Source organism: Astatotilapia calliptera, chromosome 10 (genome assembly GCF_900246225.1).
Source record: "Astatotilapia calliptera chromosome 10, fAstCal1.2, whole genome shotgun sequence".
NCBI classification, from domain to species: domain Eukaryota; kingdom Metazoa; phylum Chordata; class Actinopteri; order Cichliformes; family Cichlidae; genus Astatotilapia; species Astatotilapia calliptera.
This window is the reverse complement of record NC_039311.1, coordinates 10,790,501-10,816,027: the sequence shown is the minus strand read 5'-3', so window position 1 is coordinate 10,816,027 and position 25,527 is coordinate 10,790,501. Positions and strand designations below refer to the sequence as shown.

Below are 25,527 nucleotides of genomic sequence, written 5' to 3'. Positions count from 1 at the left end.
ATGATGATGTTGATAGTTCAGGCCATCATCACCATGAAGATCAACATGGGGAATCTCATCAACATCAGCATCATGGAGACCAGCACAATCCAGGCCATTGCGCACAACATGGAGACCACTACAGATCAGGTCATCACCACCATGAATTGCATCCCAACCAGCACCACTCAAGAAACAATGATTTTGACCACGATGACCACCACACTCATTTGAAGGGGCATTCTGCTGGCAGTCCACTGGCACACAGGAAGACGGAGCCTCTTTCCATTAAACCAGAGTCTTCCATGACAACAACAAGCAACCCCAGCAGCCACGAAGAGGAACGAACAAGTTTCATTGGCCCATCATTACAACAAGTATGGCATTATTATACTCACTGAAAATGTTTTCTATTATGATGTGCATACACACAAGTAACTACCAGGATCACATGGCTGCCTGTGTTTTATGTTTTTTATTATCTGGTTATGTAATGATGTTCATCTAATTTCCGTTCATATTGATTTGGGCAACAGCTTACACGTCATGGCAGACAATAGATCTGCAAATGACGTTCACGTGTTAAAGAACAATAGATTAGTTACAGAACAATAGATTAGCTACTAAATACAAACTAATAGCAATCAATTTGACATCCTAGACTAATATTATGTGTTCATCTTTCATTTCATTTCATTTTTCACTTTAGGCCTAACAGAGTACCCGTTGAATGCTTTTTTAAAAAAAAATAATTCATGTATTTATTACTTCAACGCAGGAGAAGAAAGAGGAGCTGGGTAGAATCATGTAAGTGCAATGTTATTCATTTGGGTGTTTGGGTATTTGGATGTGTAACATAGAAAATATGGAACTGTTCATTTAAAAAGAAAAACAACGATTTAAAAATAAATGGATCAAAGCTTGACAACTCTTGCTTTTGTCTGTCTGTATTTTAGGATAATACAGGAACAAAATGAAGGTCTGCACCACAGTTTGCTGAAGACAGCTGTGAGGATGGAGTGTTTGGGAGAGGAATTCATGAGTAGCCAAAAGCTGTTGGAGGCGGAACTTCAGAGGACACGCACAGAGCTCAGCAACCTCACAGAGAGGTTTAAGAGGTGAAGAATGCCTTTTCCAGAGACTAACTGCAAATAGTGATAACTGTTATAATGTTTGCTGAGTAAGTCTGTCTCTGCCTTATTTCAGACTACATGATAACTGCTCGTCCACACAGCAGACTAATAATGTTCTGGAGCAAAAGCTTCACTCAGTGGTGAGAAAGCAAGCATGGCTGTACATCTGATGTAAGACATCCATTACTATAAACATATATGTGAGCTATTACATCTTGTTCCCCCATTTTCCTTCTGTTTCAGACTCAAAATATGGAAGAAGAACGACAAAGATTGAACTGTCGTATTTCAGAGCTGACACAGCAGCTTGGTAATGTGAAATTTGGCAACTCTGGCGAAGTGTTCAGTGTAAGCTCTTTGGCATTCTTTCATTTCTAGGTCTGGAAAATATTAGTAACATTTAATTCTGGCATTCCTTGCAAATATCAAAGTAGCGGCTGCTAAGGTTGCAGAAAAAAAAATCTGATTGTTTAGATCAGTGTGGAAAATATCTCTAGGTGCTGCAAGTGAGCTGCAGTAATAAAATTAATTCATTTTGAAATTACTTTCTAGTCACATACAGTTAGATATTTATATAAATGTATTTCATTATATAAAAAATAACTTTAAACTGGTAACAAGGGGGTGGGGGTTAGTTTGTGATATTAATAATTACTCTCACCTAAATGTACCACTCTGGTATTGAAGTTTGTGTCCCAGAGGCAAGTGGGTCACACACTGGCCTAAACACTTGTGTCTGAGTAGGATTAGCAATTTATAACCAACAGCCTGTGTAGTTTATGTTTTTTGAATACAGTTTTCAAATGCATCACTCTTTCTTGTATTTTGATTAGAGTGAGATTTATGATTCGGTAGCCCTGGAATTCTTGGTTTTTAAGCAGGCCCGCAGCACTCTTGATATCAGGAATGGCTTATTGCTCAGGTGGCAGAGCGTCTCAGCCACTAACCAGAAGGTTGGTGGTTCGATTCCAGGCTGCTCCATTCTGCATGCCAAATATCCTTGGGCAAGATACTAACCCCATGTTGCTCTCCGATATATCCATCCGAGTGTTAGATACGTAGCGCTTAAGCTTAGAAGTGCTTGGGTGAATGGGTGTGATTGGGTGAATGGATTAGCTGTATAAAGAGCTTTGAGTGCTCGGAGAGAGTAGAAAAGCGCTAGATATAAGAATCAGTCCATTTACCGTTTATGGAAAAATACCTAAATTCCCACTGAATTCAATACCCCAATAATAATTTGATATTCTAGTTGTAAGTTTGTTAAATAGATGACAAACCACATGATTTATGGTGTTTCTAGCTTGTGATTGACAAAATGCATATGCATGTGGAGTGTCGTTGGTTTCTCAGTCGGATCCATTCATCCCTTGTGATTTCTGATGTCTGTGAAGATGATATTGACCAAAATGTCAAATTTGAGGTTTCAGAGTCCACATGACATGCAGGCTATATTAGTCTTTTCATACAGTATGAAGTATAAATATGTTTTTCCTATGTCTTAAATAGTTTAGAGGACAGCGTAGCACTCGGCATTAGTATAATTTTGTTCATACAAAACCTTTGTTTTTCTTTCAATCATATTTCATATTTATTATTTCCAAATTCCATTGAACTGATCAGTTTCTCTTCTCATTTCAGGTGACTTCTGCAATACACAAAAACAACCATCATTTTCAGTCAGATGATACCATTAATCAGGTGGTTCTCCCAATCGCTCCCCCTCCAGTTCAGTTTATGGACAACGATAATTATGGAAAGGTTAAAGCTGCTGGGCAGGAGCAACCTCTAGGGTCAGTCCCAGAGGAGGAGGAATCTGACTGGTCTGAAGTGGGAGAAGAGACCCCACGGCTTATACTGACAGGATCAAACAGGGGTCAGACCTGGAGACACCGGGAAGCAGACCTGGACAGAGACAGCGAGTCAGGAAGTGAGGAAATTCCCAGACCACACTCTCCACGCCCACTGCAAATACCTCATCTTCAGTTCACCTCCCACAGTGACAATTTACCTGCACCACAAACTAGTTCTCGCCCTTCTGGCATGAAGAATCTTTCTGATGACATTACAGGTGAGGGAAGTTACAGGTCCTCTAGTCCAAATCATGGATCTGCCATTCTTATCCGGTCAGCAAGCCTGGAGGAAATTCCTCTGGCATGCCATCACATGCAAAAAGAGCTGAGAGGCACAGAGGCCATGATGGACCTCCGCCATCGAGGGAATGAAGCTACTGAGGATTTAGATAATGAGATCATTCATCATTGGAACACAAGCAACCACAGGGTTATTGGGAGGCCAATAGATAGCAGTATGTCAAAGGCAGAAAGCAGCTTGGCCAGCCTGCAGTCAGCCGAGCGGATGCTAAACCACTTCATATGTGATTCTTACACTACAGAGGGAAGAGAGCAGGACAGGGCTGAAGTACATGGCTGGATAGGAGGGATTCCAGATGAGGTGCTGAAAGGAGAGCGAACAAAGCTGTGACAGTAACATGACTGCACTAAAATCCTAATTTAATGTAGCTGTAGTAGCAAGTTTAATGAATAAGCTCGTTTTAGTGGTTTATGGATTCAGCCACATTAATTTGATGTTTGATGTAATTTAATTTCTGAATTTGAAAAGTAGATTTTATGGATTTACTTTGATAAACTTTCCTACTGTCCAATTGGTGTATTCAATAAAAGCGATGAGTTTCTAGCTTTAAATTATTATAGCTGGCATTTGCTGAAAGTGATTGTTGGTTGATGAATACTATATTATACTATACTATATACTATATATTTTCCACTACTTGGAAAATCCTGTACAGCTTAGATAAACTGATTAATTCATTGTAAAATGTAAATGTGTATTTTTGTTGCATAGATACAAATAGAATGGTCAGCCAAAACCACTGACAGGTGGGCCTCCAAGGCTCCACCACAGAGCCCACATGAGCCAAAGGTTCCACTGCTGAAACAACAAAATAGCCACAGTTCATACTCTAACAGGTCAAATGTGGTTTTGTGGCTAAAGGAGGACATACACAATGTTAGGCAGGTGGTTTTAATGTTGTGGCTGATTACTGCAGTTCCTTTTCTTTTTTCATCATTGCAGAATTTTAAAAAGTCATCATATAAGTTATACTTATTTACATAGCTAGCTACTGTTAGATACTCTTGAATGCTATAAACAACATCAAGCACAATTTAAAACAGTTAAAAAGATTATATTGAACCTGATTTCCTTTCAGTTTATAGTACAATTTAATTATGATAGGCTTGCCTTACATGCTACTGATAATATATATATATACTTATAAATACGGTATTGCTATAGCTTTTAAAATGTGAAAATTATGTTATGTTTGCTGTTTTCCTCATATTACAATATCCTGCCAAAATAAAAGCTTGCAAATGAACAGATTTTACAGTTGTGTCTCTGTCCATGTCACATCTAACTGAAATGAAAAAAACAAACCCAAAACAAAACAGTGAGACACAGTTTCAGCTGTGAATAGAATAGAATAGAATAGAATTCAACTTTAGTGTCATTGTACATGTCACAAGTACAAGGCAACGGAATGCAGTTTGCATCCATCCAGAAAGTGCTTTAGCAATAATATAGATATATTACAGAATATAGATCTATTATAGGTATGTTACAATGTACACGGTATGAAGGTATATTATGAATATACTATAACTATAAGCATGTACAGGCTATAGCTGTAGTAATAATAATAATGGATTGGATTTATATAGCGCTTTTCATGGACCAGTACGGTAGTTATTGGTAGAGCAGAGCAAAGCAAAAAAAAAAAAAAAAGAAGTAAATGGACTGGTTCTTATATAGCACTTTTCCACTCTTCTGAGCACTCAAAGCGCTTTACACAACTTGTGCATTCACCCATTCACACAAGCACAACTGACATTCACACACATTCATACTCCAATGAATGCATCGGAGAGCAATTTCAGGTTAGTATCTTGCCCAAGGATATTTGGCATGCAGACTAGGGGAAGCCGGGAATCGAACCACCAACCTTCCGATCAGTAGATGACCTGCTCTACCACCTGAGCTACAGCCACCCACAGTAAAAATTCAATACTAGCATGACAGCGTGGATACTTTGTTTCTATTATCTAAGTGATGTAATCCACTGAATTGAGTTAAATAAATTATTTTTTGGAAATGAAAAAAATCTATAGATACACCTTAAACATGAAAAACGTCTGAAACTTATAGCATTGCTGTCACATCTATTTTATTTATGGCCTATATCACATTTTAAAGAAAAGCACTTTACATTCCAGGTCTCCAAAAATTACAGTTTCAAAATACAAGAAAAGCTGAAAGGTGTGTTTTGTTGCACTGACTAATAATTGTGGAAAGCAAAAATGTCAATACTTACCCTGTATTTACTTGATCCTGGATTGATACCAAAATTAGTACAACAGTAGTGATACACTTTCAGATGCCTTTTGTGAACTGTAATAAATCATCATCTCACTGTATACATGTTCTGATTAAGAAGGTGGAGACAAATATTCATTGTAGATTTGTTTGCTTACATATAAGAGGAGTTCTGCAAAGTCAGAGCAAATGAAAGAGACCATATTGACCAGAAATATTAATGGAAAATTGGTACCAGTATGGATGAGGAGGTGAGAATGTTTGCCACCTTGGGACCATGCTACTTGGATTCAGAGTATCAGTCAGGCAGTAATGAGAGTTGGCTACTCTTCCCCTCATATATTACTACACAGAGTTGAGAGCCAGTGACTCTGGGTCCAATAGAGGACTTTGACTGTTTCTCAACCTGTAGACTTCTACATAATGGCAAATTGAAAATGGAAATAAATATTTAGACCTATTTGTCTAAATATTTTTTTAAATCTCATGTAATTTTCTTGTACTTTGTAATTTTTTCCAGTAGATGTGTCCCAAGTGTCTGCATTACACAGATAATGACTTGTGTATTAATAATACCTCCCTGTCAATTTCAATTTGGCTTGTCATCCATGTCCCTCTGTATGAGTGACAGATGCTGAGCAGACAATGGCCTGGATCCACAAACCAGTTTAATAGGATAGGTAGGTATTAGTGGTAAGACGCCCCCCTGCATCCAGGTTTACCAAATCCAGTGTGCCAAATCCACTGTGTGGCACATTGGACGGTACACAGTGGTTGCTGGAGATAACTGGACTTTTTTTCAGAATCTTTTAGGAAAAAATAAGGTAAAATTTGACCCACCAACATCAGTTTAATTGAAGATGCACCACTTGTGATGTAAAGCTCTAAAACTCAGAAGTTTCCAGGGACTTTCTGCTAACCTCTCTACTTCTTAGTTTGGTTGTTTGTTTCTCACAAAACTACTGTTTTGTGTCTGAACTGTCCTCACACTGTTTATACAGGGGTGTTTCAGTTCTGCCATCTTCATCTTTAAGCCTTTGGAGTCCTCCCTCTCATCTCTTCTCCTCTCTCACAGCCAGAGCACAGCATCGTCCCCCGCGGCCTCGTCGCTCTCCTTCCCCTACCCCCCGGTGAGACCTGGTAAGATTCCCCTGCTGCAACCATGGTGGTGATGAAGATGAAGTTCCCCTTTCAGAAAAGGGTGAAGCTAGCCCAGGGACTGTGGATCCTGTCATGGTGTGCCACGGTTGCTGGGGCCACGACCTTCACCCTGGGGTGCATCCTCAAGACGGAGCTCCGCAGGAGGGCAGAGGTACTTAAAATTTGACCTCCTAGAGTGAATACTTTCTTATACTTTTTGAATTTACCCATTGTAGGATGCCTGAAAATTACTACTGGGTAACTACTATTTGCATGAAATGTAGTATTAAGAGTATGCATAGTTACTGTAACTGTGTGTAATGGGAAGAAAGTCATTAAAATTATTGTTGTCTGCAATGATAACTATTACAAATAATGTCAAATAATAAACCACTAATAAGTGCTAATATTTCTAATCTCACATCAAGTTGTGCATCAAATATCAGGGACGCTATATTTAATTGCCTAAAGAATCTGATTATACGCTATAATACCAGGTGTGAATATTCCTGAGTACACTCAACAAATGCCTTCTGTGTTGGGTTTTAACTGTAGACACTAGATTTTCAGGGAAAATGCAAAAGGAAAAAGTCTTAGAGGATAAATGAAATCTCCGTGCTAATCGGCAATCAACACACCTGTGACCCACTTTGGATCCTGACTCATCATTTCATAAATTAGGCTTCGTCAGTCTTAATTACCCTAATCCCTACTGCTACTTAAAGCTGTCACCATAGCTTTGTATGATCAGTTTTATTGTTACACACGCTTGGAATGATTGAAAAATGCAAAGAAAATATTATCTTATTATGTAGATTACAGTAAAGGTTTAATCCCATCATCAGAGAACGTTTGACTGAACACAAGACTTTGTTGTGTTTTCAAAATGAAATTATTTTTTTAAATTTCCATTTTACCAAAATGAATCTCTGAGGATGTTAGTTTGCTTGACATATAGCTTCAGGAAATGTGCTCTACAAACATGTTCCATTGGAATCACATTGGTTTACCAAATACGTAAACCAAAGACAAACCAAAGACAAATAGTGCAGCATTCAGTAGAACCTCACTACCATATTTAAAAGGGAAGTGGCTGCAATTTCATGCAGTTGTGGTGTTTGTGTCTGTTCTGTGTGGTAGAAGTGGATAACAAACTGAGTTCTGAGTTACTAAATGTACGACAGGTATCCTTGAACGATACTTTTAAGCCCCAGCTGCTTGTGGCTCATACATTCTGGTCTAGTTCTTCATTATGACATTTAGCATCTGACAGTAATGCTGACAATATGTTTTATTTCTATATATATTTACGCACATTTACAAATTGACGTCTCTTCATAAATAAAGGTGGAATCCTTTTAAGCCTTCTAAGCCTCATCAACGCATGTTGTGATGTCAAAAATGTTAACTTTCATTTCAGGACTGTACTCTCCGCATTAGTGTCTATATATTCAAAATAGTAGGCATTGGAGAAGAACAGTCTGACTTATTAGAGGAGAAAAATTGGTTAAAAAGTTTACATATACATGCAATTATGTTTATGGCTGTGAACATAAGCTCTCTGGACATTTTATTAGACATTCACCTGACACAACTGCTTTTTGCTTTTAAGAACTGACTTAATTATTCATAGCAAAGTTTCAACATGGTGCTGGAAACATTCCTTAGAGAGCTTGGTCCATATTGACATGATAGCATCACACAGTTATTGCAGATTTTTTTGGCTGCACATCCATGACTTGAATTTTGGTGTTGCATCACTCCCAAAGGTGCCAGATTAAGATTTGGTGGCTGTGGAGACTGTTTGTGGACAGTGAACATTATCATGTTCAAGAAACCAGTTTGGGATTATCTAAGCTTTGTGACATGGAGTGTTGTCCTGTACAAGGCCACAGCCGTCAGAAGATGGGTACACTGTGAATATAAAGGGATGGACATGGTCAGGAGCATGTAAGCTTTGGGGTTTAAACCATGCTCAGTTGGTACTGAGGGGCCCAAAGTGTGCCAAGAAAATATCCCCACATCATTACAACCCCAAAACAACAAAGTAAATCATTGATACAAGGCAGAAAACGAGACTCACCCGACCAACATTTTTCTAGTCTTCTGGTGTTCAATTTTGCAGAGGCCATGCAAATTGTAGCCGCAATTTCCTGTTCTTAGCTGACAGGAGTGGTACCTGATGTGGTCTTTTGCTGCTGTAGCCCATTGCTTAAATGTGTTGTGCACTCAGAGATGCTCTTCTGCATACCCTGTTTGTAACGAGTGTTCTTTTTTCAGTCACCATTCCTTACCTATCGGATTGAGGTAGTCAGGCCTTTCTACTTAAACCTTTAGTATCACAGAGACATTTTCTGTGTGAGCTGAAGCTCACTGGCTACAAGCAATCTTCAGTCATGGTTGTGTAGAACACCCCCCCCCGCCCCCAGTATATCAGCAGTTTCCGAAATACTCAGACCAGGCACCAACAGCCAAGCCACTTATCTCACCTTTCTTCTGATGCTCGATTTGAACTTGAGCAAGTCATCTTGACCATGTCTACATGCCTAAATGAACTGAGTTGTTGCCATGTGACTGGCTACTTAGGTATTTTTGTTAACAAGTAGTTGAACAGGTGTACCTCACAAAGTGGCTGGTGAGTGCGATTTTCATAGAATTTCATACTTCACTAATTTTGTTTATTTGTTCTGCATAATTATTGAAATGAATTTGAATGGTTTAATATTCCACACATTGCTGTGTGACTCACTTTCAGGTAATGGATAACCAAGACATTCATATTGTGCCGAACACCCTCATGATTGTTGGTCTCGCCTCCTTGGGCATCAACTACTTTGCATCAAAGATCTGTCAGGATGCCCTGGACGCTGGGCGATTCCCTCGCTGGAAGAACTTCTTGAAGCCCTACTTTGCCGTCTCTTGCTTCTTCACCGTGCTCATGCTGCTAGCTGTCATCATGAGCTACGCAATGAAGGGCAGTCTGGAGTCTTCTCTAAAGGCTGGCCTGAGGAATGGCATCCGCTTCTACAAGGATACAGACACACCAGGCCGCTGCTTCCAGAAGCAGAACATCGATCGTCTGCAGATGGAGTTTCAGTGTTGTGGGAACAATGACTTCAGGGATTGGTTCGAGGTCCAGTGGATCAGCAACCGCTACCTTGATTTCAGCTCTAAGGAAGTGAAAGAGTAAGGGGCTGGAGGGTAGTGGGTTTCACATTTGTGCATATTCTTAAAAAATGAAAGAGTTTGGATTGAAAAAGTGTGACTAAAGAAGACAATCATGTGGTAACAGTGTTAGTAATCCCTCATTTGTTTCTATAGCCGCATCAAGAGCAACGTGGATGGCCGTTACTTGGTAGACGGAGTCCCATTCAGTTGCTGTAACCCCAGTTCTCCACGGCCGTGCATGCAGTATCAGCTTACCAACAATTCAGCTCACTATAACTATGATTACCAAACCGAAGAGCTCAACATCTACCTCCGGGGGTGCAGAGAGGCTCTGGTCAACTACTACATGGGCCTGATGAACACAATTGGGGCTGGAGTTCTGTCAATCTTCCTCTTACAGGTAAGCCCGACCATGATTTCAGGCAGAGATTGTGGTGCCACAGCGAGCTTGTAATTTATAAAATGTGAGACATACAACACTGGGTTTTAAAGAGCTTACCCTTGTCTAACTTGCTCCCCAATCGCTCTCACTTTTGCAGGGCTCTGTGCTGGTGAGTTTGCGCCTCCTGCAGACAGCCATGGAGGCAGTGGCAGGAAAGGAAAACACTGAAATCGAGACAGAAGGGTACTTGCTAGAGAAGGGAGTGAAAGAAACCATCATGGAGTATCTCGACCCTGTGCTGAAGTTCCTCCTGCTCAAAAACCAGGTCGAAGAAGGGAGTGCTGCAGCCACAACAACTCCCACCTAAACCACATTTTACATCAAACATCACGTGTAAATAACTTGTACAAGACGGCATCTAAGGAATGATTTCAATTTTTAAAAAAGAACACAAATAACAAATTTCTGTGAATTTCACAAATTTAGGGATAGTGTTTTTGTTTTTTTATTGTCAGATGACCATCCACCCATCTACTCTAATTCCCAGTCAAATTCTATCTTGGTGTCTTTATTGCCAGTAAATGTACCCATAGCAGCTATGATTAATCCAGTTTTCAGACACTTGTACTCCTTAAAATGAATAAGATGCTTAAAATAATAAGAACTTTTTTTTTATTGTCTATCACTTTTATTTTGCCTGTTATTCACTGCACAAGATTAACAAATCCTTGATTGTTTGTTTACAGTCCTACAAATATATGCAATTACCAATATTGCTTTTGAAAGTGGTTTGGATTATAATTACACACTCACAAGACTTGTTTGTCTGAAACGCAATAAAGCAGTCACCCATCAATCAGAGGATAAACATTAATCGAAGAGCAAGTGTACAAAAATTATATATTTTGTGGAAGATGTAAAGCTGACTGTAGAGAGACATGAGGCACAATGCTCTGCTGCGCAACAGGATTATGACAATAATATATAAAAGATGACTTATTAAAGTTTGAGGTTACTAAATGTCTCATGGAGTGGAGTTGTTTTCTTATTTTCTTTGTGATGTAAATACAGCACGCAGAGACATTAAAATACTTCACTTGTCACCTTCCATGACAGTGGCTGTGAGATAGCACTTTCTCCTCGCCTCTCTTCTCTCACTCAGTGAAAGGAATCAGATTACAAAGGCTGATTAATCGTTGTCAGTAATGCAGTGAAAGCCATCGAGTGTGTCCTCTGTTCTGACACCTTAGCTGCCAAATCCCATTAGTTAATACCCAGCCTGCTGCCTTAGCAGTTAGACGCCTGCGTCAGGTGGCTGGCAGATGAACGGTGAACCATATGAAGGCTTTGTCTCCTTATACAAATTTGAAAAGGTGAAAAATAATAATACTGAGACTGGTAAAAGGGAAGACTGGTAAAGCTGAGAGATAATCATTCAAACACAAAGTTATATAGGCATGCCAATATGTAATGTAATGCATTTCCCTAAAACTGTACAAGGCAGTTTATTAAAAAAAAAAAAATCACTTTACTGTTTACATACATGCCTTTTTTGCACATTACAAATTGCAGTATTTCCATCATGTTATTTACACCTATCAGGCATAATTGATTATCTATTCATCTTGGCAAGAGTTATTGTGTGGGATAAATTAGGGAGCAAGTGAACATTTTGTCCTCAAAGTTGATGTATTAGAAGCAGGGAAATTATGCGAATGTAAGGATTTGAGAGAGTTTGATAAGGTTTGATCAGTTCCCCGGGTCTCAATCCAGTTGAGCATCTGTGTGACGTTCAGGGCAAACAAGTTCGATCCATGAAGGCCCCATGTCGCACCTTAGAGGACTTAAAGGATCTGTTGCTAACATCTGGGTGCCAGATACCACAGCACACCTCCAGGGGTCTAGTGGAGTCCATGCCTCCATGGGTCAGCAAAAGGGTGACATGTGACAAACGCAACTTTAGGCAGGTGGTCATAATGTTATGCCTGGTCGGTGTATATTTAGAGTCACTGTTTTTAAATCTGTTGAAAAGATTCATGACTCTTTATTGTCATTATGCAAGGATAACATAATTATGGCAATACTCCCTGACATGGTGCATTAAACTTAAATAACAGGTCAATATACTGCCAAGGATATATACACATACAATTTAAGAAGGCTATAAATATGGGGAAATACAATGGGTGATATTAAACTGTGAGTAAATGCAATCCAATAAATACCACTTTGTGAGACACGGGTTGAGACTGTATCAGATCAAAGTTGATTCATGAGGACGTCTGAAGCTGTGACTGCGTGGAATCGATTGTATTACCGTGGCTGTAATCTGTTTTTCGCAGGTAAACTTAATGACAGTCAGCAGATAAAAAGAATTAATCCGCTGCCTGCTGAAGTACAGCTGCGATTACGTTTCAGTCACGTGACGGGACGACGCACTCTCTGACGTTCGCCTCATTTTCCCCGTCATTCTGAGGATCAAATATTTTTGACCCGATCTCATGTGAACGACTTCAAAGTGTACACTCTATGTCAGTCAGTGAACTTTCAAACTACCTCCAGATGGAACATGTATGGATATTCGCTTCCAATTGCCTCCGCGACTGTTTAATTTAGAAATATTTGAATTGCTGTGGTTAAAAAAATCTTCTAGCTTGGCTGTCACACCCAAGTAATGAGGAACGGGTTAGAATAATCAAGTCGTTCGGGAGTCGCACAATTTGAAACTGTTGCAACTGCTAGAAGAGCTAGTTCAGGGTAGCTGGGAAGCTGTGGTGAGGGCAATAACAGCGGGTTTTTAATTAGTTGGTGTACTTGGCCACAGTATTTACAAAATCAACAGGATCCCATCGAGAGAAGCGAGTGGACGGAAACTTACAGGAACTGGCAGGTAGGTGGACAACAGAGACATTGGAACATAGTAGTTTCATCACTTGCTATTAATAGTGGGTCACTCTGTTAAACAAAACACACACAAAGTTAGCCAATGGGCCAGATAGCTTCGGCATCTAAATTGTTTCCTACTGGCAGATAAATGAAGCGCATTAACACGTCTAAAATGATCGCAGTGACGTCCAGTGTTGGTAATATTTCCGATGCCTAGCTTATTTAGCTAGCATGGTGTTTTCAACTGCCTTTTAGATAATAGTCTACGCAATTCACTTTTTGTGTGTTGAGTTATTCTCTATAATGTCACACAAATTTCATCCCCGGCTGAGTTTGGGGCAGCCCTGTTAAAACTGAGGAGCTAGCTATTATTTTATCCACGGGCGGCGAGATGTTGCCCGTTTCAACGACGCCCGTGTTTGTTGTCTCTCTGTAACGGTATGAAGGCTGTTCTAGAAATGTTCGAAGCCACGTTAAAAACCGTAACAGTTACATGTTGGTGCTCACGGAGCACTGCAGTTGAACAGGGTGAGGTCAGCAGTCGACTGACTGGGATGTAGTGATCGTATAGGATCATTCTCGGGTTAAAAACACGAGGTGGCGCTGGGTTATGTATTGAACCCTGACTTTTGTTTTGAACAAAATATAATAGAAAGAGCACCAAATGGAATAAAGTGATAAAGATGCACCCCCTATTATTGTAGGGTCTACCTTACAATATAAAGCTCCTTGAGGCGACTGTTCTTGTGATTTGGCGCTATATAAATAAAATTGAATTGAATTCCTGCTGGTCTAGTTATCTCTGAAGAGGTTACTTAGCTGTAATGCTTTGTTTAGAGATATATTATGTGGCTATTCCCAAGCTATTACACACATGTGTAAGAATGTCAGTATAAGCAGCACACACGCCTACACCGCTTTGCTGGCATTTCCTTTTAGTATACTGTTGATGAATAACTTGAGAGTCCATTTGGGTTGGGAGTGGGACTGTAATATATTGCAGGTGTGCTGCCTCTGTTGCCACTTCTGTGTTCAACTGCGACGTGTTTGTGTTCCTCAAGTGCAGTTTACAGTATTGTTTTGATTTTCACTCCTGGTGATTGTTTTGTCTCACCCGTCAGACACTTGGGTAGATTTCTAGCCATCCCTTCCCGTTGCATTGCTCCTCCCTGTAAAGAATCTTGTCGTGAGTCTGTGTTGTTACTCATCTGAATTTTTGGTGTTTTCATTTCAGGTTAGAGATGGAAGGAGATGAGTGCAGTTTTCCTCCAGATTCATCAGATGATCACTCGCTAAGAGGAAGTGTGGCTTCCTCTGCAACACTATCTCGTGGTATGATGTCAAACAGTCTCACCCAGATTATTTTATCGTGCAAAAAACCCCCAAAGTAGTTAATCTATTATTATTGTTTTTGTTATTAATCTCTTTGCTTTTTTTTAAATTATGTTTGTTCACACAGCTCAAGATGTGCTTATATACTTGTTTGGTGACAGTGCAGTACACTTAACTCTAGAAGGGCTCGGCACTGTCACCGTGCAAGAGCTGGGCCGCAACGTTCGTGAAGCTCTCCATACTCCTGAGTCTGTACAGGATGTTTTTGCCTTCTGGCTTTGCTCTCCACTGCTCGGTTAGAACCTCAACCCTCCTCCTCATATTTCTATCACTTAACTGTATTATGTGATATCACTTGATATGAGTAAAACATGCTGCTGCATAACTTTTTTCCTCACTCCCTATCTTCAGAACTGCAGTTAAAGACGAGGCATCAACCGTACAAGTTGTGTCGGCAGTGGCACGACTTGCTGTATCGCTTCACCGAGGCTTCAGAGGAAGACATTTCACAAGGTCAGAGTTTTGACTTGCGTGCGCCACCAAACACTGGACTAAAGAAAAGCTGTCAACGCAAGAAATCTAGTTTCTGTAATGAAAGCATGACTCGAACTTTGTACGGGAAAAGGGTGTTGCAGTGTACAAAGAGATGAAAGGAAAGATAATGGCTTCCGCTGCTGAGTGGTAGATTATTCTTGTAAATCCTTCCTAATAAGATAAAGTAAAGCTTTTTGCTTACGGAGTATGCCCTCTTGTTGCCATAAATCTTACAATTAAACAGCTGCAATCCTCTACAGACTGAAGAATGTTATTCTATAGTTTCTAATACACTGTAGTTACCAATGAGCTGCACGTAAACATCAGTCCAGTCTAGTAATTGGCACTCTCTGTTTGCCTTAAGCTGACTTCTGTCACCAGCCTGGTTTTCTGCCTCCAAACAAAGCATTTTTACGTGCTGACAACAGCTTGTTTCTTTTTCTGCAGCTGTTTCCTCTTTATTTCTAGCTTACTTATACGTTAATGGTGGTTGCTGGCTTACTTGAGGTAAATAATGGATAAAAGGGCTGTCAGGTTTGCTTGGATGTGATAAAAGAGAAACATGGAAAAGGAGGCATTGACATGAACTGCTGTTGTTGAACAGGCAGGTGCTTTTAGTCTACAGTGACAGCTTTCCACTAATAAAGCATAAAAAGTATCACACAGGTATTGTATAATCCCTTAAAAGCTGTTACTTTTCCTGTGGAGTAAATTCCACCCACGGCACAGGACTGTGAGCCACAGCAGAGTGGGCTTGAGGGGACTCACATTGTCTTTCTACCCTCACTCCTCCACACTGGATGATGAGGCTGATTGTCATCCAATGTGGACTTGAATACTTCGCGAAACAGTAAAGCATGATTGTCCTCTGCCTTTTTACAGATGAACCATGTCTCCAGTACAGGCGCAGTGTGTTTTATCCGAAATCTAAAGAGCTGCAGGTATTCTTAACTCTGCTACAACTTAAACTAATCTTAGAATGGTGGAAACGGTGTTATACTCCAGGGGTAACCGAGGTCTGCATTTCATTTTTCTGAAGATTTTGTCTAATTTATTGACTTCACATGGCTTGTTAAAACTAACAGTGTTTCCTTGTGTTACAAACATAGCAGCAAATTAAAGTTGACGACTCATAATATTATGTCAAATCAAATCAAACGAAGCTAAATGAAATACAAATTTTGACTTAATTAGACAAAAACTCTTTTTCAGTTTCAAATTTAATGTGCTTACTGGGAGTTACTGTCTCACTCCGGTGCAGATACAAGAGGAGGGAGTGTTGCGACTTCTTTATGAGGAAGCCAGGAGCAACATCCTCACCGGTCGATACCCCTGCGACCCTGAGCATTGGACTAGTCTTGGAGCTTTGTCTATTGCTCTCGATGAGGGAACTAGTCTGGACAGCCAACAGTTTACTACAACTATAAGGTGAGAAGCAACTGCTCATAAATAACTACACATGATGATGCTAGGGGGAGTTTGTTTATGTTTCATGTGCCTGAAAGAAAAAAGTATTGGCCGATATGTCTTAAGTCTTATATCAGTTGTGCTTCTGGGTCTGAAATTGTAGCTTTGGGGGGGTAAGTTGTGAGCTACAAGCTTAAGGAATGGTTAGATTTTGTCAGTTTCAGTCATTTATCTACAGGACAATGACAATTTGAAAGCAATTGCTTCTTCATACTTCAGTTATATCTTCCTCTTTACATAATAGAAAAGGAAGAAATCGGTCCCCAGACCCTACTGATGTTTATTTTATGTGTTTTGTTAGTGGTCTGGCAACATTCAGTCATTGCCTTATTCACATTATGTACCCTCCACCTAAAGTAGTTAAAATAATTTTTGCTTAAGGCCTTCATAATTTAGTGGGATTCATTTTTTTTAAAACACATTTCTTAAAGCATAGATGGAAGAGAAGGAAACTGCAGAGTCAGTGAGGTTAATACATACCTGTGAAAGTGAGCCAGTTGCGTGCCATTTCAGAAAAGTAATCCTTGCTTAATCTGACTAAGTTTTTCCCAGTATTCTACTCTGTGTATGTTTACTCTTGCACTTAGAGAATGTGCTCATACACGTTCACACAGACTTTGCAGTTTATGCAAAATGAAACAGTATCTCTCTTCCATTTATTTATAAAGAAATGGTCGATCTGCCTTTCATAAATCTGTCAGACTCTGAGATGATTCCTTTCTACTGCACAGCCTAATGTAGTAGAAAAAATAAACAATGTAAAAAGCACCACCCAAACCATTTCCCACAGCCCGCATATTCCTCAATTAGGGATCTGATAGACTGAGTAGCTTTGAGTGCTTCACTACAGTCTATGACAATGTGATGCAGTCCTGTAAAAGGTACACAGATACTGTGAATAAGGTCAGTCGTCCTTTTGTTTAAGAAGCCTTTTTTTATATTAACAGTTGCCTGAACACTGCAGTGTTTTTCTAAGTACTTGTTGGTGTGCAGGTGGGATAAGGCATTTCTAATGACAACATTCATCATTGGTTTCTTCTCTGTCAGGTTGTCTAAGAGCCACTGCAAGTGAAGTACTAAAAATTGACACTGCACATACAATACAGCATTAGGTATATTATTATCAGTGTAACCTATCTACTCTTAGAAGCATCTTACAGGCACCCACAGCTACACAAAAACATGCATATTTATAGACTTTTTAAGGAAGTCTTTGCTTATGGAGTTGCAAAATCCTACTGTGTGTTTTTATCTGGTGTCTGAACTTCCTGCCTGCTGTTTCAAAGCAATTTACTGACTGATCCATAGGTTTTATACTTCGAAAGATAATCCGATGTTCTTACTGCATGAACATAAACAATAATGCTGCACCCCAACCAGTTTAAAAATGAGACGAGATACTTGCTTTGTCCTCTACATAAAACATTTTCGTTAACTGTCCAAAGTAGAACAAAATAGATTCCTATGATGGCCGATGACGAGACAAAGCCGGGCAATTCTTTGAGGCATGTTTATGGGTTATTTTAAATCTAGATGCTCTTATCAGAAGATTTCTACATAATTATATGAAATAGATTCTGTAAAGGAAGTAGTCCTCTTGCACTTAAGGAGCGTGTTTATCTAAGAATGTGAGTGGTAGCATTTAAGGAGGAAAGGTCAAAAACTAGAGCTACACTCTAGACAATTTAATTGGGAGATGAGTGCATTTTGTCCTTTGGTCTCACAAAAAGTCACAGTAAGACGCGCTGCGAAGAACATTTAAATGAGACCAACATGAAAGGAAGAAAGATTGACAGTTGGGTAAATTAGGAAAGAGGAGCAGACGAGAGAAAATACTTCACAGATCCGATGCAAACCTCTGTCCTCTGTTTTCCACAGGGAGAAGAAGCTGTCTTCTTATCTGCCTGCACATGTCACCATGGGGAGTGGAGGCTTGTTCTCTACTTTGCGAGGGAAGTCAAGCCGTCAGGTCGGGCTGGAGCAGAACCTTTTTAAGGAGTACAGTAAGATCTGCACATCTGCTGGAAGCTCTCCCGAGCCCACGCAGCTCCTACACCAGTACCTCAACACTTGTCACACGCTGCCTTATTATGGGTATGATGTAGCATAATGACACATTTTTGCATTGTAATTTTCCACAGAAGGCAAATGATTAACTTTAAATGTGAAAACAGGTGCGCTTTCTTCTTTGGGGAGATTGACAAACCAGCGCAGGGGATCCTGCAAAGGGGAAAACGTAAAGCTGTCAACATCGGGATCTGCCTGGAAGGTGTTTATGTGATGGATGTCAAAGAGAAGGTGAGCAGTGATTCACACCTTTTGTAAAACAGCAGCCACACTTGCTGTGGTTCTCACTCGGTTTCTGTTCCTGTTATGGAAATGTTTTCCCGCAGCACGTGCTGCTTGGCCTGCGCTTTAGTGAGCTCTCCTGGGACCACAGCTACCCCGAGGAGGAGGGGGATTCACACATCCTGTGGCTGGAGTTTGACGGAGATGAAGACGGCACTCCTGTCAACAAGTTGTTAAAGATCTACTCAAAACAGGTAAGAAACTTTTTCCATCCATCCATCAGGGCTGAGGCATTGTGGCAGCAGCCTTAGCAGAGAAGTCCAAACCTCCTTTGTGTTCCCCTCGCTACCTCCTTCAGCTCACCCAAGGGGAACACTGAGGCATTCCCAGGCCTTGGGGAATCTTCTTGGTAGGACATGCTCAGAATATCTCAGTTTCTAGTAGACATCCTTGTCAACTGGCTCCTTTTAATACAGTGGAGTAGCAGCTCAACTCTGAGCCCTGAACTCCTCACCCTATCTTTAAGGGAGAAGCCTACGCCCATTTGGAGAAAGCCTCTATCCACTATCCTCTGTGCTCAACTACTGACGCCAGCTGTTTGAAAACTTTTTATGAAATTAAAAAAATAATATGGTGTGAATATCTCCACTTTCTTTGCTCTATTCAAGCATGTCTTATGGCTGTCAGCTGTAGTCCTCTGACGCAGTTTCAAATGAGATGTTTTCAACTTGGACAAAAGATGCAGTCACTTGTCAAGAGCACCTGCTGTTTGTGAGATTTCCAGGATTGAATGAAGCAGCTGTGCATATTTATGTTTAGATGAGTGTTACAATTGATATAGGTGCTGAAGCCTAAAAAATATCAAGTCATTTTTGTGCTTCAGGTTTATCGTCCTCATTCGGTGAACGTGGCACCAAAAAGTTGTTACCTAATAGTAAAAGCATTATTACCATAATCACCAGGCTCTAAGCCTTAGTAGGGCTGTAGGATATGGCGAAATATATCGGAAGATGGAATTAAAATGCCTGTTGTTTCATATTACAGTGGGGCAAAAAAGTATTTAGTCAGCCACCGATTGTGCAAGTTCCCCCACCTAAAATGATGACAGAGGTCAGTAATTTGCACCAGAGGTACACTTCAACTGTGAGAGACAGAATGTGAAAAAAAAATCCATGAATTAACATGGTAGGATTTGTAAAGAATTTATTTGTAAATCAGGGTGGAAAATAAGTATTTGGTCACCTCAAACAAGGAAAATCTCTGGCTCTCACAGACCTGTAACGTCTTCTGTAAGAAGCTTTTCTGTCCCCCACACGTTACCTGTATGAATGGCACCTGTTTGAACTCATCATCTGTATAAAAGACACCTGTCCACAGCCTCAAACAGTCAGACTCCAAACGCCGCCATGGCCAAGACCAAAGAGCTTTCGAAGGACACCAGGAAAAGTATTGTAGACCTGCACCAGACTGGGAAGAGTGAATCTACAATAGGCAAGCAGCTTGGTGTGAAAAAAATCAACTTTGGGAGCAATCATCAGAAAATGGAAGACATACAAGACCACTGATAATCTCCCTCGATCTGGGACTCCACGCAAGATCTCATCCCGTGGGGTCAAAATGATCATGAGAACGGTGAGCAAAGATCCCAGAACCACACGGGGGGACCTGGTGAATGACCTGCAGAGAGCTGGGACCAAAGTAACAAAGGTCACCATCAGTAACACACTACAACGGCAGGGAATCAAATCCCGCAGTGCCAGACGTGTTCCGCTGCTGAAGCCAGTGCATGTCCAGGCCCGTCTGAAGTTTGCCAGAGAGCACATGGATGATACAGCAGAGGATTGGGAGAATGTCATGTGGTCAGATGAAACCAAAGTAGAACTTTTTGGTATAAACTCAACTCGTCGTGTTTGGAGGAAGAAGAATACTGAGTTGCATCCCAAGAACACCATACCTACTGTGAAGCATGGGGGTGGAAACATCATGCTATGGGGCTGTTTTTCTGCCAAGGGGACAGGACGACTGATCCGTGTTAAGGACAGAATGAATGGGGCCATGTATCGTGAGATTTTGAGCCAAAACCTCCTTCCATCAGTGAGAACTTTGAAGATGAAACGAGGCTGGGTCTTCCAACATGACAATGATCCAAAACACACTGCCCGGGCAACAAAGGAGTGGCTCCGTAAGAAGCATTTGAAAGTCCTGGAGTGGCCTAGCCAGTCGCCAGACCTCAACCCCATAGAAAATCTGTGGCGGGAGTTGAAAGTCCGTGTTGCTCGGCAACAGCCCCAAAACATCACTGCTCTCGAGAAGATCTGCATGGAGGAATGGGCCAAAATACCAGCTACTGTGTGTGCAAACCTGGTAAAGCCCTATAGTAAACGTTTGACCTCTGTTATTGCCAACAAAGGTTATGTTACAAAGTATTGAGTTGTATTTTTGTTATTGACCAAATACTTATTTTCCACCCTGATTTACGAATAAATTCTTTACAAATCCTACCATGTGGATTCATGGATTTTTTTTTCACATTCTGTCTCTCACAGTTGAAGTGTACCTCTGGTGCAAATTACTGACCTCTGTCATCATTTTAGGTGGGGGAACTTGCACAATCGGTGGCTGACTAAATACTTTTTTGCCCCACTGTATACTGTTGTTTATTTTGTGCTGTCACACGCACACTGTTTACTGCAAAACAAATCAAAGAGCTTGTTCCTAAACGAGGGGCTACTTCTGTAGCATATACATAGTTGTGTTGTAAAAAGTCTGACATGGACCAGAAAACTATACTTTGCAAAATTATACCACAAAGCAGTCCCCACCACAGACTCCGACAAAACAAACCTGTTCTAGCACCTACGCAAGGATCACATGAAAGAGTATGGAGAGGGTTCACGAATGAGAAGCAAAAAAAAAGAACTGTTAGGTGCTCAAAATAAAACGGAGTCAAGTGTTAGAACATCACAAAGATGGAAGGAGATAATTATTGCTTTTGCAGCTATTGCAACTTTTATCTGTAAAGACACGGTCCTAACTTAGAATGTCGAGAAACAGGGATTTCTAAATTGGTCAAAACACTTGACATGTCCAGCCGAAAACACTTCACACAAGTCCAGTTGCCTCATTTATATTATGAGTGTCGGGCCAAAACATTGGAGGAAATCTACAGTGTGTCATGCTAGACTGCAGCATCAAATGTATGCACAGTGCACTTCATCCGAGACCGACACACTGCAGTCAGTGTTTGCAGACGTGCTGTTTTCCTGAGGACCATGCAGGGGAAATGTTAGCCAGAGCCCTCAGGGAGGCTCTCGAGTCATGGGGACTGTGTGAGGGTCATCTAGTATGTGCCACAAAGGGTGATGCCACATAAGACCCATATTTATTTTGTTTAAAGTGTTTAATAGCCTTATATCGTTTTTAATGTGCATTTGCATTTCATATATTTTGTGAGTATTTTATGTTGGGTCTTTAGTCATTTGATATTGAAAAGTGTCATATGTCAAACATATGTCAAGATGTTATACATAAAAGCACAAAAATAATCACGTATGACTGAGTACTGTTCATTTTTTATTAATTAATTTAAGTGTAAAAAAGAATTTGTACTTTACGTGTGGCGATTATATAAACTATTCACTGAATTTACAGAAAATGCACTATATTGTGGTGAAGTAGTGACTTCTATTGTGATATTAGATCCCCCACCCCTCAGTCTTAGGATGTCTGGGTTCTGTAATAGGCCATTAAACAGCAGACTACAGCAGACTCAGTTATGATTTTTTTTCTTCCCCGCCTCCAACAAGGCGGAGCTCATGAGCGGCTTCATCGAGTTCTGCGTGGAGCTTAAGTCTGCGTCCGAGGGGGCAGCTGCAGCCGAGATGGACGGCGAGGTGAGTTTGTCACAGCAGCCCGGCGGACAGGAAGAAAGGAGCAAGAATGGGCGCGGCGGAAGGCGCGGGATGCTGCACAGGCAAGGCAGCGTTGTGTGCAGCCGAGTCCAATCGCTCAACACCATCAGCTACGTCGATGACGGTGAGGGCCAAACTTGTTTAACAGCACCGTTATCCTTTCTGGAGGTAGCTCCTTCTGTGCCGTTTCACAGTGTCAGAGATTTTTTTTTAGCCTTTGTTCATTTTTGTGTTTTTTGTTTTGTTTTTTTAGGAAAAGAAATCAAACGCTTGAAGCCCAAGAGAGCTGCGTCTTTCTTCGCCCGACAGGCGTCTGCAGTGTCGTACTCTGCAGTGCAAACAGAGAGTCTGGAGCAGGGTTAAAGTCGCCCATCAGATCTGACCCGATCCTCTCAGAGACCAAATCTGAACATTTTACACTGAGATTTAAAACAAAACAAAAAAAACGGAGAGACTTACTTTGAGCTTGAGACACTTATCTGCTAATATGTGAACATGTAAAGGACCAAATGACAGCGATCCAAGTGTGAGTGACAATATTTATCTTCTGAAGTTGTGTACATTAAGCGAGTACAGTAATGTGAAAAAAGATCTAGCAGCTATGCTTCCAAGGTTCAACTGAAGTGGCTGTTCCTTAAACAGCCTACTGTAAAGATCATATGATGAATAAGTGTGAGACGAGCCTTATAACAATCTTCAAACAGTGACTCCAGTCAATAACTGTTTTTGACCTTTCTGCAGCGCTCTGGAAGCGGATTTACTGCTATTATTCAAACATGTTGCACCTCAAATGAGTATAACCACTGCATTACCTCTACTCATCTTATCGGGGATTGAGCATTAAGAATATTTAAAGCTTTCGTAACTCCACTTCAGACTTTTAAGTGATACCACAAATGGCAACAGTCAGCATGACAAACACTTTTCAGGGGACTATCTAAGGGTGCATTTCCGCTATTCTGCTTTGTTCAAACTGCCAGTGCCTTGATCTCTAGAAAGGGTGAAGCCACTTCAGAAAAAGTAGAAACGTTTCGCGTCCGGCTATCCTGACCATAAACAATCCTTATGGGAGCACATTGGCTGTGTTGTGGAGGACTTTTGTAAGTACAGGAGTTTTTGACAAAGTCAATATTAAGCGATATCTGCAGCTAGTTTGAAAGAGGTGGCACGACCGACCTGCTTTAAAAAATGTGAGTTTTAAAACTTCTTGTTAAAGAAGCTGCAACTCTGTGGTCACAGTATCAAGTGTTTAAATGGATTTGCACTAATAAAAGAATCGAATTAAAGCTATAAAACTGTAGAACCTGTGTAGGAAAAAATATATTCATCTAAAGATCATCCAGCACTGCCGCACCATGCTTGTATTCAAATGTTAAATTTCAAAGCATGGACGATTAATACAAGCGATCTCTCGGCACACAGTCTAACCTGACTGTTGGACCTGATGAGCAAGAAAACTGATGCAATACTGTTCTTGTGCAACTTCTGACATGACAGAAGGTAAATTGAAAGTGTAGACATTAAAGAAACTAACTGTTGTTTTCTGCAAACACGGTCACTGTTGACATCATTGGGGGGGGAAAAGGCCTCGTTTTCAGCTTTACGACAATGCGAAGAATTTCATTACTAGATTATTAGATTTATATAGCATTAAAACAATTTCTGCTTCACTTTATCTCCAAAAGCTACCCAGTCTGTTGACACAGTTGTGACTAGAGAGCGGCTGTGTGTTCTGAACACAAAACAAGGACCAAGTTGTGGCCACACTGTTGAAAATCTTAAGTCTTTCCACCAAAGCAAGCCTGCCTGACATGCTGCAACCAAGTGTATGCTACCTTAACGCTGCAGAGTCAGATTTTAGCCTCCAGCACTTGGCAGAGTCCCCCGGGTGTCACTCTGAACCCCACCCTAATGCTAACGGAGGCAGTTTCTGTCTCCACATCTCTGTAATAGCACCTTCCACTTGAACACGTGCCCTCGTTGGAGATGTGGCGGCACATGCGGTCTATTCTTCCCGACTCTCCTCAGCACGCAAACGGCAGAATGTTCTTACTTTTCTATGCTTCGACTTGTGTATCAGCTGCTGTCTGTATACTAACGCCAGCAGCACAGTATGTTGTTGCGAACAAACACTATGCATGTCACGTTGTAGGATAGGCATTCCGACAGTCTACACATCATGTGATGCTGCACTTGTTAATACTAATACACTGTTTCTAAACATTTTACAGCAGGAGATTTGTTTTGTATTGTTTGTTAGCTTTTATGAGAGAACATTTTTACTTTCTTTTGGTTTGTTTTCATGTACTTGCCAGTGTTTGTATATGTGAATGAAGAAATAAGTCTCAAACACTTTACAGAAGATTAAAGTGCCTTTTTTTGTTTCTACTAAGTTGGCATATAAATTACTGTTTTGGTGCATTGAAACCAGAAAATGGACAGTTGTGGTATTGCTATGGTTTAAAATGATGTATTTCCTTTATGTTATCTGATGTGAGTATATTTGAGTAACTGGATGGCGGATGTTGAACGGTGTACTGTAATTCCTCTCGGTTGTCAGCTCAGCCTTCATTAAAATTATGGGATGATGCAAAGTGGCCCCGTTTTTCTGAACATACCTGTCATCAAATATTCCTTCCTCAGTGCTGCTGCTTAAGTGTACTAAAGCCATATTTTAACCAACATGTTATTCTGCATATGATTTAATAACATAACTTCATGCAAACTTCTCATCAGTATTTCTGTGGCATTTTGTTTTACTTTAACACTTGCAGTTGTAAATGGTAAATGTAAATTTCTTAGTTGAGTGGCCATCTTAACTAGATCCATTTCAAATTGTTTGAGGAAATAAGTTCATTGTTAAATGTTTATGTTTTAATATATGGCAGGTATGATAAGAGTTGATATATATCTG

At 40.5% G+C, this 25,527-nt stretch overlaps 2 protein-coding genes across 2 annotated transcripts; both read left to right on the top strand.

The window, feature by feature from the left end:
• Positions 1 to 6,212: 6,212 nt before the first annotated feature.
• rom1a (retinal outer segment membrane protein 1a) lies at positions 6,213 to 11,218 on the top strand. Its single transcript, XM_026183178.1, has 5 exons — positions 6,213 to 6,328; positions 6,580 to 6,816; positions 9,400 to 9,830; positions 9,966 to 10,212; positions 10,352 to 11,218. Exons 2-5 carry the CDS (start codon positions 6,667 to 6,669, stop codon positions 10,559 to 10,561), a joined length of 1,038 nt encoding a protein of 345 aa, XP_026038963.1. The 5' UTR covers positions 6,213 to 6,328; positions 6,580 to 6,666; the 3' UTR covers positions 10,562 to 11,218.
• Positions 11,219 to 12,596: 1,378 nt separating this feature from the next.
• Positions 12,597 to 25,207, top strand: frmd8 (FERM domain containing 8). The gene is made up of 11 exons (XM_026182240.1): positions 12,597 to 13,084; positions 14,315 to 14,412; positions 14,540 to 14,707; positions 14,824 to 14,925; positions 15,829 to 15,887; positions 16,208 to 16,374; positions 18,292 to 18,507; positions 18,588 to 18,711; positions 18,807 to 18,956; positions 22,509 to 22,737; positions 22,867 to 25,207. The coding sequence occupies exons 2-11, from the start codon at positions 14,322 to 14,324 to the stop codon at positions 22,974 to 22,976; spliced, it is 1,416 nt and encodes a 471-aa protein (XP_026038025.1). The 5' UTR covers positions 12,597 to 13,084; positions 14,315 to 14,321; the 3' UTR covers positions 22,977 to 25,207.
• The last annotated feature ends 320 nt before the right edge of the window (positions 25,208 to 25,527 follow it).

Bases quoted from the DNA above. Each gene is read 5' to 3' on its own strand.
- rom1a (XM_026183178.1), top strand. From the start codon at position 6,667: ATGGTGGTGATGAAGATGAAGTTCCCCTTTCAGAAAAGGGTGAAGCTA. The intron at 6,817-9,399 runs GTACTTAAAATT...ACTCACTTTCAG, and splicing joins AGCTCCGCAGGAGGGCAGAG to GTAATGGATAACCAAGACAT. The intron at 10,213-10,351 runs GTAAGCCCGACC...TCACTTTTGCAG, and splicing joins TGTCAATCTTCCTCTTACAG to GGCTCTGTGCTGGTGAGTTT.
- frmd8 (XM_026182240.1), top strand. From the start codon at position 14,322: ATGGAAGGAGATGAGTGCAGTTTTCCTCCAGATTCATCAGATGATCAC. The intron at 15,888-16,207 runs GTATTCTTAACT...ACTCCGGTGCAG, and splicing joins CGAAATCTAAAGAGCTGCAG to ATACAAGAGGAGGGAGTGTT. The intron at 22,738-22,866 runs GTGAGGGCCAAA...TTGTTTTTTTAG, and splicing joins CATCAGCTACGTCGATGACG to GAAAAGAAATCAAACGCTTG.